A 20,020-nucleotide genomic window follows, 5' to 3' on the forward strand; every position below is an offset into this window, starting at 1 on the left:
AAAGTCTCAATGTATGGCAGAACGAATGGAAAGAATCAAATTAGGCAGAAAGATAAAAGTTTCTCAAATCTGAAAAGATGGGAGAGTACATTAGTATCATGTTTGTGATCATCTTAATGATTTAGAAATCATATCACAATTAGTCCTCTAAAGGTCATCTTAGTGCATTCTTATGACTAAGAAGAGGAGTCATGAATTGTTGAAATGGTTAGATCAGGAAGATGCGTCATACTTCGTTCTAAAACAATTCTTAGAGTCATACTCCAAGATTGTAACTTGAGTGACATATCTTAAAGAAAGGTTTAAAACACTTGTCAAATGTAAGAGTAAAAGTGTCCTACTCTTGTACATTTGAAATTGGTAAGTTGTGATGTTTTGGATAAAACAAAGACCAACTAAGGCCAATTGTGTGAAGTGTTTGTCTTGATAAAGAATCCGCACTATCTCTTGAATATTTGGCAAGATAGTCTTATATGTCAAGAGGATAGTGGGAGTCTTAAAGATCCTAAAAAGAATTTCAAGAACTAATCAAGAATAAAACCTGAGGTTCTTCACTAGCACACGACTTGAGGTTTATAACCTATCGTGTTGACATATTCTGTGCCCATTCCAGTTAAAGTTGGCTTTGCATAGGAGTTCTGAAAGTTCTCAATTGGTTGCATAACAACTTGGAAGCAATGGCAGGCCCTGTACTGCCAGGTGGCAAGAAGTTAAGATTGCATAAGTTCAGTCCATATGAGTTTGGATTTGTCATTATCCTTGTCTTGTGACTATGGTTTTGAGGATTCACATGGATAAGAACACATACACCATAAAATCTAAGGGTCATAAGGTTTCTCTCCTATTCATGAAAATGATGGTGAGGAAACACTTCCACCAAGTAGATTTGAAGCAGATGGCAAAAGGTCTAAACAATTGAGACTATGATTATAGCATCCCTTTTCATAGTTCTGAAATTGTTTAGACACACATGCATGCTATCTAAGGAAAGGTGTATGATTTTGATAAAGTTTTATCAAAGCATCTCGTATCAGAAATCTGAACTTTGGTAAGAAAGTCAATAAAGTATTGATTTCTAGAAGTCCAGCTGATTTCTGAGTACATGTCAAAGCTAGTGGGAGCATAAGTGTTATGCTAATAATCATCATGTTAGTGGGAGCATGATAATTATTGTTAGTGTTGCAAGTTAGCAATGTTAATTATAGAAAATAAAAGTTTTAATTCGTAAGGCTGCAGGGATTGAAAAAGTTGTTTTGCTATAATTAAGGGAGAGGATATACTTCATTTCAGTTCTAAAGGCTTAGATTGAGACCTTAATCATCTTTAGTCAAGAATATATATATGAATTTCATGTTGGATTGGTTCAACTTAAGGAAATTCTATATATTGCGTTCTCAAAATTCGATTATGATTACGGCATCCCTCTTCATAGTCAAATTTTGAAAACATGGCAAATAATAATATTGTAGCAAAAGACTGGTCTAGAATCATGTCTTTATGTGAGACATCATGAATCGTGTACCATTTGATTTGGGTACAGGATCGATTGCATGTGCTATAATATTTGTCATTTCTAAATTTTTCCAAATGCCCAGAGGCATTAAGAAGGGAAAAGGTCTAGAATTGGATATGACTAAAATGATTAAGCAATTATCGAGGACAATCTGAGGTTTACCAAAGATTGGTTGCTCAGGGACAGTTGGAAGTATAGTGCTAATTTTGGAAGGACAATATTGACATATTCTGAAAAGAGGCATCTCTTATTTAGAAGTGATAGTCAAAATGAGAATATGGAGTTGTCTCCATAGGTGGAAGTTATCTGTGTAAGATTAGAAAACTTAATGCAAGAAGCATGTCCAAAGCAATGTACTTTGAATATGAGACTTAGTTTCCATGGAGTTGATCTCCATTGGAATACCTTATAATGACTGTTGACAAGTCTTTGTGACTTTGTACATATTCATTACAGGAGGGTCAGTGCATATAAGTTTAAAATCTAAACAGATTTCGATAAATGATAGGAATTTGAAATTCTCACATTTTTCGATAAGGATTTGGGAGTGTGAAATTAGAATCATTGAAATTATGTTCAATTGGATTATTTCACAAAGTAAGGATCATAGACAAACATAGAGTGCATACTTGGTGTATGACAAAGCTATTGTTTAAGAAAAACATAGTGTACATGCTTGGAGCATGGGACAACTAGTGTTTTTAATTCAAGTATAAAGTTGATAAAACCGAAACAATGAATAATGAGTATCAGTATGGTGATAAATAAAAGTGTTTATTTATATTCATAGGGTTTGATACCATATTTGATTCATTTATTCTTGTGTTTCACTTTGCATGTTTTGACTTCCAGAATAACTAAGTCGCTCTTCCTGAATGATTAAGTTATTCAAACCATCCACATTCGGTCATATGTTGGAAGTAGATATGAATCAAGACTGTCATGGGTTGGTTTGTAGAGGTCCAAGTTGGTGGACAAAGTGGTGCTACAACACTCATGAGTGCTCATAAGTTCTGAGTATTGGATTCAACCCGCGCTCATTTGAATCACTTCATGGATTTTATCACGAGTGATCATGAGACGATAATATCTTATATTCTTCAAACCTAGAGATATGAGTTGTTACTATGAGTTGGTTATACATTGATTGCACGAAAACGCATTTGATAACTCGATGTTATAAAACGTGCCTTTGTGTATGATTCAACAAGTAGTAGAACAAGCCATATGAGTCGAAGTTTATCCATTCCTTTTACCTTCGGGATAAAAGCGATATCTGTGGGCCCCTCGATGATTTAGCGATGACACATGTGAGTGCTTGGCCATGCCAGGACTGATTTGATTTGTTCAATCAGTCAGTCATCATAAATCGGAAATCGGGAAACAACAAATGGACAGAGAGAATGATTATAATCCATGTCTCAGTCCATATGATATCTAGAATGGAGGAATATATGATCCCTTATCTAATGGACAAGTCATTGACAAGGTTAGAGTTCGACAGCGGCTTTAAGAGCTACGATTGCCAGTTAGGTTTTGAAGTCATACTCAATAATAGTTTTAGACTTATCCAAGTGGGAGACTGTTGGATTAATGTCTAAGTCCATAACTATATTTGGTATGTACTTGACCCGACCCGGCATGGTCCATTTGGGTTGCACTTCACCGGCACAATTTATATGGATAGTCTTTTGAGAATAGTATATTTATGATTTATATTAATATATTATAAGTTCTAATATATTAATATGGAATCATATTATTTAATTAGTATTGATCAAGATTTAATTTAGAATTAATTAAGTGATCAAAAAGAACTAATTAAATATGGACTCTTATATATATGGAATGGGCCAAGTTCATTTAGGTTGGGCTAAGCTTTCATGGATGGTCCATGGAGCTTTTAACCCATGGATCCTATGTAAATGAAAGGTCATGGGTATTAGGGTTTACATGGATGTAACCCTAATCCTCCATAATATATAAAGGGGTCCTTGGCTCACAAAATTGGCACAAGTGTGTGAAAATAAGAGTGGGCTGATTTTAGTGTGCATACATATTCTCTCAAGTTCTTCCAAGGTGTTTTGGTGATTTGTGATTCAATTTGAGGTTTCCACACTATTGGGGCTAAGCTCTTAAAGCTTGAAGACATCAAGCTACATCAGAAGGTATGTCATCTAACTAGAACTTTGTAGTATAGGTGCTTTATAATATGCTAGTTAGGATGAAACCTTGGAATAGTTAATATTTGCATGTATAATAGAGAAATCATAGATCCAAGGTTTATAGGGTTGCATGTACACCATAGGAGTGTTAGAATGCTCAAAACCCAACACTTGTTGCTAGAGAGTTCGCAAATGTGTTTCCGGATGATTTACTCGGTGTGCCTCCCGAGAGGCAGGTTGAGTTCGGGGTTGATTTGGTTCCAGGTGCGGCTCTGATTGCTAATGCGTCGTACCGTTTGGCACCACCTGATATGCAGGAGTTGTCCTCTCAGCTTTAGGAGGTATTGGGAAAGCAGTTTATTAGACCGATAATTTCGCCATGGGGAGCACCGATTTTGTTCATCAAGAAGAAGGATGGTTGGCACCGAATGTGCATTGATTACCGGGAGTTGAACAAGTTGACGGTGAAGAACTCTTATCCCTTTCCATGGATTGATGACCTCTTTGATTAGTTACAAGGTGCATCTTGGTTCTCCAAGATTGATTTGAGGTCGGGGTATCATCAGATGAGGGTTAGAGAGGAGGATATGGAGAAGACCGCATTACAGACTCGTTATGGTCATTATGAGTTCGTGGTGATTCCATTTGGGCTCACCAATATGCCTGTAACATTTATGGATTTGATGAATCGGGTATGCAGGCCGATGCTCGATCGATCAATTATTGTCTTCATTGATGATATCTTGGTATATTCCATGACCAGGGAGCAACATGAGGAGCACCTTCGAGAGCTTCTAGGAGTTTTGAGGCGCGGGCGACTGTATGCCAAGTTCTCGAAGTGCGAGTTTTGGTTACGAGAGGTCCAGTTCTCGGGGTATCTTGTTAACCAGAATAGAATTTGGTTGATACGACCAAGATTGTGGCCGTGATGCAATGGGAGGTTCCAAAGTCTCCCTCGAAGATCAAGAGTTTCTTGGGATTAGCAATGTATTATCGGAGATTTATTCAGGACTTCTCCAAGATTGCGGTACCCCTCACTCGTCTGGCGAGGAAGGGCGTGGATTTCCACTGGGTACCTGAGCAGCAGGTTGCGTTCGAGATACTGAGGCATAGGTTGTGTGAGGCTACAATGTTGACCCTCCCTGATGGTGTTGAGCATTTTTTCGTGTATTGTGATGCATCCATCACCGGTTTGGGAGCGGTGCTTATGCAACATGGGAGATTCATTGTGTACGCTTCTAGGCAGCTGAAGCCGCATGAGCGTCGGTATCCGACACATGATTTAGAGTTGGGTGCGACAGTGTTTGCCCTGAAGGTTTGGCGACATTATCTGTATGGGATCCGTTGTACCATCTACACTGATCAAAAGAGTTTGAGATATCTCATGGATCAGCCGAATATGAATATGAGGCAACGCAGGTGGCTTGACGTGGTCAAGGATTATGACTGCGAGATTCTGTACAACCCGGGGAAAGCGAATGTTGTCGCTGATGCTTTGAGCCGTAAGACGACTAATTCTGTTGTTGGGAGCATTTGTATGAGGATTTCTATTGATTCGCCATTATTGGGTATGATTAGGGAGGCTCGGGAGGAGGTAGTCAAGAAATAAAACTGGAAGCAGGAGCGACTCAGAGGCGATATCAATAGGTTTTCTACCGACAGTCGAGGGTTGTTGACCCGATATGGTCGAGTTTGGGTACCAGATTTTGGTGGGGTCAGGGAGGTTGTGCTGGAGGAGGCACACAAGTCTATATTTTCAATACATCGTGGAGCCACCAAGATGTATCGGGATTTGCAACTCATTTGTTGGTGGTCATGCATGAAGCGGGAGATAGCCTGGTATGTCAAGCAGTGTTTGACCTGTCAGATGGTCAAAACTAAGCACCAGAGTGTTGGGTTTTAGGTACTATAACACTCCTATGGTGCACATACAACCCTAATAGCTTTGGAACTAAGTTTTCTCTAATTATACATGCAATATTCTTTTTCCAAATCATAAAGCCTAAACTAGCATACAAGGTGATATTTGAATCATAAAAACTAGTTAGAAGATTACCTTGTGTAGTAGCTTGTAGAACTTTGGCCTTAAGAGAGCAAGCACCCCAAGTGTTGTGCCTCAAACTAGTCACAAACACCATGAACAATTGGATGAAAATGACAAAGAGATTTAGGAGCTCAAAATCGGCTAGGTATGAACCTTGGAGTACTAGTGGCCGATTTTGCAAGCTAGAGGGTTCATTTTATAGTTTGGAATTCCTAAGGTTTAACTTGTAAACCCTATCCCATTTACTTAAGCCTTTAAGCAATCCAATAATCCACATTATGGGCCATTTGGACTAATTCTTCATGGACTCTCATAAAGATTTAGTCCATCCCTAATCAACATGGATCATTGGCCTAAACTATAAATATTACTGATTGACTTAATCCGTCCCCGTTAATTTAATCAGTCTCTTTTGATCACTAAATTAATTCCAAATTAATTCTTGATCAATACTAATTAAATAATATGATTTCTCAATTAATATATTATACTTGTAATATATTGGTAAATCATAAATAACCTCTTTCTCAAATATCCATCCTATCAAATTGTCCTGGTGAAGGCAACCCGAAATGGACCATGCTACTCTCGGATCAAGTACATATCAGTTATAGTTATGGGCTTAGACACCTAATCCAACACAGAGGCTGCATTGCAAGCTTCAGGCTTTGGAGGTTGTGGAAATAGGAACATAACACCATGGATTTTATCACCAAGTTGCCTCGGACAGCTAATGGGTTCGATGTGATTTGGGTGATAGTGGATCGGTTGACCAAGAGTGCCCACCTCTTAGCCATCCATGAGAGCTCATTGGCCAAGAAATTTGCCGATGTTTATGTATGTGAGATTGTTGCTCGACATGGTGTTCCTGTTTCTATCATTTCAGATCGGGATGTTCGGTTCACTTTGCAATTTTGGCAGAAGTTTCACGAGGAACTGGGTACGAGATTTCACTTTATCACTGCTTATCATCCGCAGCCTGAGTGAGAGAACCATTTAGAAACTTGAGGATGTGTTGAGAGTTTGTGTCATAGATTTTGGTGGGAGTTGGGACTCCTACCTTCCTCTGGCAGAGTTTTCTTAGAACAAAATCTATCACTCCAGTATATTGGTCCATTTCGAGTGATTGCTAGGTTTTGCAAGGTAGCTTACAGGCTGGATTTTCCTGAGGAGCTCAATCAGATCCACAACACCTTCCATATTTCGCAGCTTTGGAAGTGTGTGGCTGATGGTTCAGTAGTTGTTCCTCTGGATGATGTTCAGGTTGACGATCGCCTGAATTATATTGAGAGACCAGTGGCATTCTTGGATCGAAAGACGAAGGCCTTGCGCAACAAGGTAGTATCATTGGTCAAGGTTCAATGGCAACATCGGAAAGGTTCTGAATGGACGTAGGAACCCGAGTCAGAGATGCGGGAGCATTGCCCTGAGTTGTTCACAACAACAAACTTCGAGGATAAAGTCTAGTTCAAGTGCGGGAGAATTGTAACATTCGGTTCAGGTGAGCAATTGTCAAGTTTATAATTCCAAAGGATTAAATCCTACTCACAACGTGAGGTGTGCATGTCACGTCGTGAGGAGATTAATGAGAACGTGCATCACATTTGGGGCTCATAGCGTGAGCACAGATTGGCTCACGACGTGAGACCTGCCTGTGGGGAAACCCTAATTTGGGGGGGTTTTATTTTCTTATTTAAAGGAAAAGAGGTCTAGGGTTAGCCCACCCTCAGCCTCTATCACCTCCTTGCACTCCGCTTGAAATCCTAGCATCCGTATTTGATCTTGAAGTTCATTTGTGGTGATTTTAGCAAAGGATAAGAAGAGGAAGAGCATCTAGTCCATAATTTCTGCATTCAAGTCTCACCATCAAGCATTTGCACACCTTCTGGACCTGTTGTGAGTATCATGTTCATTTCTTTATGAGTCTACAAGCCTAGGGCTAGGTTTTTATGCTTAATCTTTCATATTCAAGATGATGTAGTGGTTGAAATCCATAAAGTTGCCAACTTTATGGATCTCCAGTGTCCCTTGAGTAGTATAGATTCTAGATCTAGAAGATGGTTGAGTTTTATGGTTCTTGCATGAGATTTGGTGTCATTTTCCCTTTTTGTGCCCTAGCTAGGGTTTGGGACATGCATGTCCAAAAAGCCATGATTTTTATGATGTTTTGGAGTAAATAAGACACTATGGATCATTAGTTGCTTGGCCAAAAGAGATTAAGAGCTTCATTAGAACTTCTAATCAGAGCGTTCTCATGACGTGAGCATAAGGGGTGTCATGACGTGAGGATGGCATTTCTCGACTTTTTTGGATTTATTAGGTCCAGACGTGACCTTTAGGGGTCAGAACATGACCAGTGAATGGTGGTACTTTTGAGTGTGGATTGATTTTGACTTTGACCAGTGTTTGACGAAGTTCGACCTCAGGGCATTTTAGGTATTTTTGAGTAGTATTTGAGGTTGGACCCTATTTGATGAATAGGTGACGGGTAGAGCTAAGATTCGGAGCAGGGACCTATTCAACTATTTGTTCATACTGAGAGGTAAGTTTTCCTCACTATAATTGTAGGTCGAAGGCACCAATGCCGGCCCACTAGATTATCCTGGCATATAGGATGTTGGTATGTGGTGGTGATCTATAGACCAGCCTGTTTGAGTGGTGACTGGTTATGTGTTTATTTGTTATGTATATGTCGACATGTTATAGCTTTGGAGTTGAGGCTTTACTGCTTTGTACGTGAGCCAATAGAACGGGGGTATTCCAGTCCGATGACCGAATGGTGTAACGACGTAAATTTTAAAAACAATTTTTCATTTTTTTCCACATAATAAAGCTCATATAATATTCTCAAAATCTCATGTGTCAAATGTCATCATAATAAAACATATCCCAGAATCTCAAAACATAATCCTCTGCCAGTGTGTACAAATCATGTCGGCGCCTTCCCGCGATCCTCGCTGGTACCTGAAACACATATCACATAACACGGTAAGCATAAACGCTTAGTGAGTTCCCCAAAATACCACATACAACACATAAGCCACTCGAGGCTATAACTCGGTATGACCCTCCGGTCAATGTGTCTCAGCGGGACCCTCCGGTCAATGTGTCTCAGCGGGACACATAAGCCACTCGAGGCTATAACTCGGTTGGACCCTCCAGTCCGGTCTAGCTCGTCGGACCCTCCGGTCCGGTCTAAATCGTTGGACCCTCTGGTCCGGTCTAAATCGTAGGACTCTCCGGTCCGGTCTATATAACACATGGCATACATATATCACAAAGCACATAAACTCAACATACACATAACACATAAGACCCTCCGGTCTGCACATAGTTACCACTCTAGGTAATGTATAGTGAGAAGACTCGCATCGGGTAATCTCGGAAGTCTCGAACTCGAATATCTGATCTAGCCTCCGCCTAATCACATAAAGTAATTATCTCTAATTAATACGGCTCTCAAAGGCTAGACTAATCCCTCCCTATATTCTCTCAAAAGGGGAAAAAACCATTTTACCCCTCCAATGGTCCAATGTCCAAATGTTGACCAAACCCTAAACGTCAACCCCAGTCAACGGTCCAACTTTGACCAGACTCGTCGAGTACACTCGGGTGACTCGGTGAGTCCATACGTGTCCTCTGAATCCTCCTAAGGCCTCACTCGAATCGTCGAGTTAACCTTTCTCTCGACGGTTACCACTGATCACGAATCATGGTGCAACACGATCCGACTCGTCGAGTCCGCTCATGGACTTGACGAGTTTCTTCCATGAGAATGCTCAAACGACCTCCTGAGGTAAGATCTCTTTCTCTAACTTATAGATCTGGCCTTCTAACACCCAATAATCACGTAAAGGTCTGAACTTGGTGTCCATGCATGGCATTTTGGGCATGGAATGCCAAGAACATGATTTAAATGGGGTTTTCACTCATAAATACCATCAAGGTTGAATAAAGCAGGAACCTTTGGGTGCTAGAGACCTCCTAAGGTCCAGATCTGGAGTTCAAGCCTCCTCATGAACCCCAAATCCTCAAAGTCCCAAAACGAAAGGAAAATAAGCCCTAATCTTCAAGATGAGAGATCTACTCAAATAAAAGGGAAAGGTTCGAACTTGATACCTCTAATAGAAGCTCTTGGACGAATAAGAAGTAGATCTATCAGCCTCTTCTCAATCCTAGCTTGGAATCTTCTTTTCCTTCACCAAAATGTACTCACAATCTCAAGTAAGGCTCAAGACTCTCTCACAAGCTCAAGGGGCGATTAGGGTTTCTTCTCAGTGAGGTGTGGCTGCAAATGAGGCTATAAGTGCCTTTAAATAGGTCTCAAACCCGGGGATCTAGGGTTTCCACTTACAACGCCTACTCGGCGAGTCTACTCTTGGACTCGTCGAGTAGTTCATTAAACTCACGTGGCCACCCTGCTTCTACTCGACGAGTCATAGCACAAACTCGTCGAGTAGATCAATGATCCTCAAAATAAATAATTAAAAATACATACCTGAAAATTCGGATGTTACAATTCTCCCCCACTAGGATCAGACTTCGCCTTCGAAGTCTTACTGTGCAAACATCTCTGGATGCTGCTCCCACATCTCTGACTCCGGCTCCCAAGTGAGCTCGGACCCTCTCCGATGTTGCCGCTGGACCTGAACCAGGGGCACCTCCTTGTTCCTCAGCACCTTGATCTTCTGATCCAAGATTGCGATCGGCCTCTCAATGTAATTCAAACTCGGGTCCACCTGAATATCCTCTAGCGGCACAACCGCCGTATCATCGGCTATACACTTCCTCCACTGGGATACATGGAAGGTATCATAGATCTGACTCAACTCCTCGGGTAGCTCCAGACGGTATGCTACCTTACCCACCCTCGCAGTCACCCTGAACGGACCAATGTATCGAGGCCCCAACTTGCCCCTCTTCCTTAATCGGATCACTCCTTTCCAAGGAGATACCTTCAGGAGTACGAAATCCCCAACCTGTAACTCGAGCTCGGATCGCCGTCTATCTGCATAACTTTTCTGACGGCTCTGGGCTGTCAGCAACCTCTGCCTGACCTACTGTATCTGCTCAGTCGTCTTAAGCACTATCTCAGTGCTACCCATCACTCGCTGTCCTACCTCTCCCCAACAGATGGGAGTCCGACACCTCCTCCCATACAAAAGCTCGAAGGGAGGCATACCAATACTCGAGTGGTGGCTGTTGTTGTAGGAAAACTCAGCTAAAGGTAGGTATGTATCCCAAATTCCACCGAAGTCCATAACACATGCTCGAAGCATATCCTCAAGTGTCTGAATCGTCCGTTCACTCTGTCCATCCGTCTGGGGGTGGTAAGCAGTGCTGAAGTGCAATCTCGTACCCAGCTCCTCATGGAACTTCTTCCAGAACCTGGAAGTGAAACGTACGTCTCGATCTGACACAATCAAGACCGGCACTCCATGCCGCGACACCACCTCCCTCACATATATCTCTGTCAGCCTCTCCGCAGAAGAGCTCTCACTGATAGCAAGGAAGTGAGCGCTCTTCGTCAGCCGGTCCACAATCACCCAAATTGCATCAACACCCCTCGCAGTCCTCGGTAATTTGTTGATAAAATCCATAGAAATCTGTTCCCACTTCCACTAGGGAACCTCTAGTGGTTGCAACTTGTCATGCAGACGCTGGTGCTCGACCTTAACCCAACGACAGGTCAAGCACCTCTCTACTACCCATGCAACATCCCTCTTCATATAGGGCCACCAGTAGTCTCTCTTCAGGTCCAAATACATCTTAGTGGCCCCGGGATGGATCGAGAATCTCGATCTGTGCGCCTCCTCCATCAGGGTGCTACGTGCCCCGCCCGTATAAGGCACCCATATCCGACCTCGAAAGGTCCTCAACCCTCGGTTATCCGTCACAAACTCGGATACCTGCCCAACTACCCGCTCCCTCTTGAGGTTCTCTGGTCTCACAGCCTCTGCCTGGGCCTCTCGTATAGTATCTAATACCGGAGTCATCACCGTCATCCTCATGCATATATCTCGAATCGGGGCGCTCTCCGCCCTGCGGCTCAGAGCATCGGCTACCACGTTAGCCTTGCCCGGGTGGTACAGGATCCCACAGTCATAATCCTTTACCACATCCAACCATCTCCTGTGACGCATGTTCAGGTTGGGTTGATCCATCAGATACTTCAAACTCTTGTGGTCCGTGTATACAGTACACTGAACCCCATACAAATAATGGCACCATATCTTGAGGGCGAACACTAATGCCCCCAACTCCAAATCGTGGGTAGGATACCTCTTCTCATGAGGCTTCAGCTGCCTCGATGCGTATGCTACCACGTGCCCTCTCTGCATAAGTACCGCACCCAACCCTGATATGGACGCATCACAGTAAACCACAAAATCCTCCATTCCCTCCGGAAGGGCTAACACTGGGGCTTCACATAGTCTTTGGCGAAGAGTCTCAAATGAGGTCTGCTGCTCTGGACCCCAAGAAAAATCAATGCCCTTCCGGGTCAATCTGGTGAGGGGAACGACAATCTTGGAGAAATCCCGGATAAATCTCCGATATTAGCCGCCCAACCCCAGAAAACTCCTGATCTCGGTGGGGGATCTCGGTACCTCCCAACTCATGACAGCCTCAATCTTGGCCGGATCGACCAATATCCCATTCTGATTAACGAGATGTCCCAGGAACTGGACCTCTCGTAACCAGAAATCACACTTGGAGAATTTGGCATAAAGCCTCTCCGATCTCAATACTCCAAGGATCTCCCTCAGGTGCTCCTCATGCTGATCTCTGGTCCTCGAGTACACTAGAATGTCGTCGATGAACACAATCACCGATCGATCCAACATCGGCCTGCATACTCGGTTCATGAGGTCCATGAACGCCGCTGGTGCATTGGTGAGCCCAAAAGGCATCACCACGAACTCGTAATGCCCATAACGAGTTCTAAATGTTGTCTTCTGGATATCCTCATCACGCACCCTCATCTGGTGATATCCAGACCTCAAGTCTATCTTGGAAAACTAAGACGCACCCTGCAACTGATCGAACAGATCGTTGATCCTCGGTAATGGATAACGGTTCTTGACCGTTAATTTGTTCAACTCCTGGTAATCAATGCACATCCGGTGTGAACCATCCTTTTTCTTGACAAAAAAGATCGGTGCTCCCCATGGCAAGCTACTCGGTCGGATGAATCCCTTCCCCAACAGCTCCTGAAGCTGTGAGGATAACTCCTGCATCTCCGGTGGCGCAAGGCTTAGGTTGCCTTGGCAATAGGTGCTGCCCCCGGAACCAAATCGATGCGGAACTCCACTTGCCTCTCGGGAGGCACACCCGGCAACTCCTCGGGGAAAACATCCGAAAACTCTCGCACTATCGGTACCTCACCGACAGAACTCGGCCTCTCTGTGGCAACTCGTGTATCCATCACATAGGCTACAAACCCTCTACAACCCTGCTGTAGACTCTGTCTCGCTCTGGCAGCCGAACAAAATGCTGACCCAGACCGGGTACCCTCGCCATACACCGTAAGTACTCCCCCACTAGGGTCTCGTATGGTCACCAACTGCCGCTCGCAGTCTATAACAGCTCCAAATCGGCTCAACCAGTCCATACCCACGACGACACTAACATCACCCATCGCAATCGGTACCAGATCTATCGGGAACTCAACACCGAAAATCTCGAGCACACATCCTCGAATCACATCAGTAGCATAAACCGCTCGCTCGTCAGCTATGGAAACTCGTAGAGGTCGACTCAACGCCTCTCATCGGGTACTGATGTGCTGGCTAAACGCTAATGACATGAAAGATCGACTCGCATCCGAGTCAAATAACACCAAAGCAGGTACAGAATTCACAAGAAAAGTACCTATGCATACCATAGAATAAGCATGATATCTCAAACTCAGTATAAGTAAATAAAAGAATACATACCAGCCATAACATCGGGCGCTGCGCGGACCTCCTCCGCTGTCAACTGAAAGGCTCTCCTGCGAGCCTTCGGTGCCTCGGCCTTCGCTGGCCGGACCTCGGTAGCTCTAGCAGCAGGTGCAGATCCCTGTGCTGATCCCTGAAGTAGCTGTGGGCACTCGGCCTTCCGATGGTCTGTCTGGTTGTAGTGAAAGCAAACTAAAAATCCCTTGGGTCGATCCCTTGCGATATGCCCCTCTTTCCCACACTTGTAGCACACACCCGCTCTGCACACCCCATCATGGCTCTTGTCGCACTTCCCGCAAGTGCGGCCCTTCGGACCTCCAGATCTCGAATCAGGGGGCTTTGCCCGCTTGGCTGCCGGCTGAGACTGTACCGACCGCCTATCCCTCCTCTGAGACTCGGCCTCCTCCCTGGCCTGAGTCTCTAGCTCAATCTTCCTCTTCCGGGCATTCGCCTGGAGCTCGGAAAATGTCCAGTATCTCGAGTTCACCACGAACTCACGAATGTCCCTCCTCAGTATGCTCAGATATCGGCTCATACGTACCTGCTCGGTAGACACGTGCTCAGGGCAAAACAACGCCCTCTCATGAAACATCTGTTTAATCACAGTCACGGACTCCGTCCCATGCTTGAGGGACTAGAACTCCTGCGCCAATCGTTCCCTCTCCACCGGGGGAACATACTCATCTCGAAACATGGCGGTGAACCTCTCCCAGGTCACCGCTGTAATCTCTGCAGGAGTGAAGTCTGCCGTAACAAACTTCCACGAGTCCTTCGCTCCCAAGCGAAGCTGGTTCAGCGTGAACCGAACTCTCAGATGCTCCGGACAAGAACAGGTGTAGAAGCATCCCTCAATGTCAAAGATCCACCTCATCGCGGCTATCGGGTCCTGAGTCCCATCAAACTCTGGTGGCTTCGTGTTGCTGAACTCTCGGTACAGCAACGAGTCACCCCCTGTGGCCTGGCAGCGGCGACGGCTGCGGTGGCTGCAGCAACAGCAACCTTAGTAATAGAAGCATACCGCTCGTCAAACGTCTCAATCAAAGTGGTCTTGATAGACCCAAACATCTCAGGAATCTCAGCTCGAATGGCTGCGGCCACCTCCTCGTGAATCAACCTACGGATCTCCTCATCACTGGTACCACTGCCTCCTGGGTGGTGGCGCGTCCCAACCATGATGTCTCTGAAATACAACACAAAAAAGTCAGAGACTCGCTCGAGTATACTCGCACTTGATACTCAACCCTACTTGTTCTTTAGTACCGTACGGATTCTTACTTGGACTGCTCACCGATCCGGTGTTTCCATTAGTACGGGCCCTATACTACCTTCCACATCGCATCGGTATTCACCCCAAGTCCTCCTCCTAGGATCCCAGATCACAAGTACTCTATATCTCAGGCTACCCTCCCGAAGACCACTCATAAGCTCCTCGCTGCTACCTACTCACTCTCGAAGTATCTCATAGCAGCAGTGACTCCTAGGCTAAGGCATCACAAATCAGGCCCACTCTATCCCTAACTATGAATACCTAGCCTACTCTAGCATGCATAACATATCACATAATATCTCATAATAGATAATGTAAGGGTATTTTGGGAAATCACCGTTCGGGTGCTGGCTGCTTGTACATACTGCTCCGTTCTGCGTTTCTCAAAAATCTTTTTCTCTTTTTAGAAAAATTGTTTCTTTTATGCAAAATTTCTCAAATCCTCATTTTGAGTTCAGATACGCCCGAAGGTGCATCCGAATCCCTCAAACCAAGGCTCTGATACCAACTTGTAACGACGTAAATTTTAAAAACAATTTTTCATTTGTTTCCACATAATAAAGCTCATATAATATTCTCAAAATCTCATGTGTCAAATGTCATCATAATAAAACATATCCCAGAATCTCAAAACATAATCCTCTGCCAGTGTGTACAAATCATGTCGGCGCCTTCCCGCGATCCTCGCTGGTACCTGAAACACATATCACATAACACGGTAAGCATAAACGCTTAGCGAGTTCCCCAAAATACCACATACAACACATAAGCCACTCGAGGCTATAACTCGGTATGACCCTCCGGTCAATGTGTCTCAGCGGGACCCTCCAGTCCCGTAGCTCGTTGGACCCTCCAGTCCAGTCTAGCTCGTTGGACCCTCCGGTCCGGTCTAAATCGTTGGACCCTCTGGTGCGGTCTAAATCGTAGGACCCTCCGGTCCGGTCTATATAACACATGACATACATATATCACAAAGCACATAAACTCAACATACACATAACACATATGACCCTCCGGTCTGCACGTAGTTACCACTCTAGGTAATGTATAGTGAGAAGACTCACCTCGGGTAATCTCGGAAGTCTCGAACTCGAATATCTGATCTAGCCTCCGCCTAATCACATAAAGTAATTATCTCTAATTAATACGGCTCTCAAAGGCTAGACTAATCCCTCCCTATATTCTCTCAGAAAGGGAAAAGACCATTTTACCCCTCCAATGGTCCAATGTCCAAATGTTGACCAAACCCTAAAAGTCAACCCCAGTCAACGGTCCAACTTTGACCAGACTCGTCGAGTACACTCGGGTGACTCGGCGAGTCCATACGTGTCCTCTGAATCCTCCTAAGGCCTCACTCGACTCGTCGAGTTAACCTTTCTCTCGACGGTTACCATTGATCACGAATCATGGTGCAACACGATCCGACTCGGCGAGTTTCTTCCATGAGAATGCTCAAACGACCTCCTGAGGTCAGATCTGTTTCTCTAACTTATAGATCTGGCCTTCTAACACCCAATAATCACGTAAAGGTCTGAACTTGGTGTCCATGCATGGCATTTTGGGCATGAAATGCCAAGAACATGATTTAAATGGGGTTTTCACTCATAAATACCATCAAGGCCGAATGAAACAGGAACCTTTGGGTGCTAGAGACCTCCTAAGGTCCAGATATGGAGTTCAAGCCTCCTCATGAACCCCAAATCCTCAAAGTCCCAAAATAAAAGGAAAAGAAGCCCTAATGTTCAAGATGAGAGATCTACTCAAATAAAAGGGAAAGGTTCGAACTTAATACCTCTAATAGAAGCTCTTGGACGAATAAGCAGTGGATCTATCAGCCTCTTCTCAATCCTAGCTTGGAATCTTCTTTTCCTTCACCAAAATGTACTCACAATCTCAAGTGAGGCTCAAGACTCCCTCACAAACTCAAGGGGCGATTAGGGTTTCTTCTCAGTGAGGTGTGGCCGCAAATGAGGCTATAAGTGCCTTTAAATAGGTCTCAAACCTGGGGATCTAGGGTTTCCACTTACAGCGCCTACTCGGCGAATCTACTCTTGGACTCGTCGAGTAGTTCATTAAACTCACGTGGCCACCCTGCTTCTACTCGACGAGTCATAGCACCAACTCGTCGAGTAGATCAATGATCCTCAAAATAAATAATTAAAAATACATACCTGAAAATCCGGATGTTACAAGTGGACCCGAGGGTATTCCAGTCTGATGACTGAGTGGACCCGTTGTATAATGGCATTCCAGTCCGATGACTGATTGGGCCAGGGGTATTCCATTCTGATGACTGATTGGACCCATCATGAAATGTTATTTATGTTATGTTATGTGATGGTACTTTGGGGGAACTCACTAAGCTTTGTCTTACAATTTCAGTTTATTGTTTCAGGTACTTCAGATGATCACGGGAAAGTGAAGGAGTGATCGTGCACATCATCCTGTTTTTTTGATATTGGATCTTGGGAAAAACTCTGATTATGATTATACTTTTTAAACAATGGCTTTGTAAACACTTTATGGTTAAAAATGGGTTGTTTATGAAAATTTTAAATTTCTATGATTTCTAGGATGTTACAGTTCTTTATAGCAAATTGGTTGATCAACTCTTCATAGTCTATACTCTCTAAGATTTCACTCTTTATAGATATCATTGTCAAATCGCTATGTTTTTCTTGGGTCATTGTGGAGTGTAAGTAAGATTTCAAAAACTCCAATTTCTAAAAACTCTTTACTGCAGATGCCACCGTTACTGGAATAGTCAACAATATTCTATATGCAATTCTTGAATTTGGGAAATAATCAAATTCTTTCAAATACTTCAAAACATCTATAGGGTTGCTAAATTCACTGGTTTCCATTGTCTCAAATGATTTCAACTCCATATAAAGTTCATCAACATCAATATCCAATCTTTGTTTAAACTTGAGTGCTTTTTCAAGAAGATGACAAGACGAATTAAGATCTTCATCTTTAATTCCCCTCAATTTATGTGTAAACAAAAAACCAAATAATTTGTCATACTCTTTGAATTGTTCGAATCTTGTCTCAAGAGAAGCACTGGATTGATCAAAAATAGATAAGAAATTACTGACGCTGGAATTCTCTCCGGCTGTAAATGAAACTTCTTTGCTACTTGAACTCTCATCAAACCTTTTTTTCGCTTTGAATCAAATGCTTTTGTGGAAATATTGGATCAATACCCATTTCAAACAAAATCCCCTTAGCTTCATCAATCGCTTTTGAAAAACTAGTTTCTCTATAATCCTTGAAGTTCTCAATTAATATGTTTATTTCTGTAATAGCATTCTCAAGATGCATATCCTTTGATTGTAAGATACTTGATACCAGATAATAGTTGATACAAAAAAATCAAAGTCACCAAGTTCTTTTTCTACTAGTAAACTTGTTTCAATTGCAATTGAAGCATCATTATCCTTTTATCCAACTTAAAGTAAAGCTTCCTGTAGTCTTCTCCTTTTATTTTTTTGACTAACGGATGCTTGTTTAGACTTCATCACTAAAATTTCATTAGTTTCAACTTTCAACATTCAAGTTACATTAACTAATAAACATGAACTGATAATCTCATTCAAAATTTCAAGTTTCAACATAGTTTGATTTATAATATGATAATCTGATTTCTAAATCAAATTATCTAATTTCTGATAAACAACTAAACATAATCTAATAATCTGATTTTTGTTTCTGAGAAACATAATCTAATAATCTGATTTCTTATTTAATATTCAAGTTTCATCATTTACTGATTGTCTAATAATCTGATTCAGAAATCAGAATTTCTGATTTCTGATAAAATGATAATTGATAAACATAATCTGATTAGTGATAAACATTAACAATCCAACATTACTGAATACTAGTGATTATAGTCATTTCCGATTCAAGGTTGTCCACTGGAACAATAACCCAATTTTCGATTCAAGGCTGCTAAACTAGAACAAAAAGAAAAGTATAAAACTTTTACCTTGTGTAAATGTTTTGCAAAGGTAAAAGATTTGCAATATCGCTGATTATTCACAGAGCTGATCACTTGTACTCATCTGGTGTGCGTGCCTTGGACTGGTCGAGTAACAGATGTGAAGTTTGGACTATCGCTTACGATTGAGCCTAAATACAATATATAAAAAAAATTAAAAATTTTTGGGCTCTATGCAGCTGCTCACTTTGACCCCTTCAAATCCGTCCCTTCGTAATTTGATTATCTTGATCAAGTGAATAACTTTTAATCTCCTTGTGTTCTTGTTTAATCTTCAGTTAGATATTCACTCATATTGTTGTCCTTAATTTTGTCGACGTTGGATCTTAATACACAATAAACACTACCCACGTCACCCCTGTAGAAACCATGCTTGTCGTTGAAACTCCAACTGCCTCCTTTATATTCATCCCCTTCATACTGCACCGCCAAACCAGCCACCGCGGGTCTTAAAAATCAGGGGATAACGCTAAACTCACTATATGTCTAAATCAAGCCCACAAGCTTTCAGGTAATCCAGATTAGGTTTTAAAATCTTATTGACATCTCTATCTCAACACATCGGTGCTGTGATTCTATTCCCATCAAGCTTACGTTGGTTGCTAAAATTGAAGTAGATGTTACTGCTGTTTTTTTTTTTTATCTCCCCATGGTCTGGTTCCTCAATCGGTGCTATTTTTTCACATTCAAATTGGTGCTGTTTTCCTGTGTCTTTCATCTAGTCACGAGATTCTTTTTATATTCCTACTTTTGATTTTGCATCTTTGTATTTCAAGTGTTTTTCTACCTGTCAGTCCCTTGCTAGCTTTTCCATTTATAAAATTTGCCATGACGTTCTAAAAAGAGTCGCCCATTGGTGATTTACGTGAAAGACAAGATGCAAAGGTGTTGACACCCGGTGTAGATGCTCTTATGGTCAAAGAATTAGAGAAACCATTGCATAACTATGATATAGATTTTAGGACATCAAATAAGTTTTCATATTTCCCACTTAAAGGACCCACTTAGATATATCAGGATAATGGGATTTATGGATTTAATGGTGGCTTTACCCTACATTGTGTTCACTTCAAGGAGTCTCATGATTA

General features: G+C 42.5%; 1 protein-coding gene across 1 annotated transcript; it reads right to left on the reverse strand.

The window, feature by feature from the left end:
- Positions 1-17,652: 17,652 nt before the first annotated feature.
- Positions 17,653-18,253, reverse strand: LOC145113871 (uncharacterized). The gene is made up of 2 exons (XM_079049916.1): positions 18,086-18,253; positions 17,653-17,979 (listed from the first exon to the last, which is right to left on the reverse strand). Exons 1-2 carry the CDS (start codon positions 18,251-18,253, stop codon positions 17,653-17,655), a joined length of 495 nt encoding a protein of 164 aa, XP_078906042.1.
- Between the last annotated feature and the right edge of the window lie 1,767 nt (positions 18,254-20,020).

This window comes from Lactuca virosa, chromosome 5 (genome assembly GCF_052849685.1).
Source record: "Lactuca virosa cultivar CGN04683 chromosome 5, Lactuca_virosa_CGN04683_v6, whole genome shotgun sequence".
Taxonomy (NCBI): Eukaryota; Viridiplantae; Streptophyta; class Magnoliopsida; order Asterales; family Asteraceae; genus Lactuca; species Lactuca virosa.

What these genes read in the sequence shown, in the direction of transcription:
- LOC145113871 (XM_079049916.1), bottom strand. Translation starts at nt 18,253, where the DNA reads ATGCATCTTGAGAATGCTATTACAGAAATAAACATATTAATTGAGAAC. An exon ending in TGATTCAAAGCGAAAAAAAG is followed by an intron (nt 17,980 to 18,085) that starts GTTTGATGAGAG and finishes GCTTCTCTTGAG; the next exon opens with ACAAGATTCGAACAATTCAA.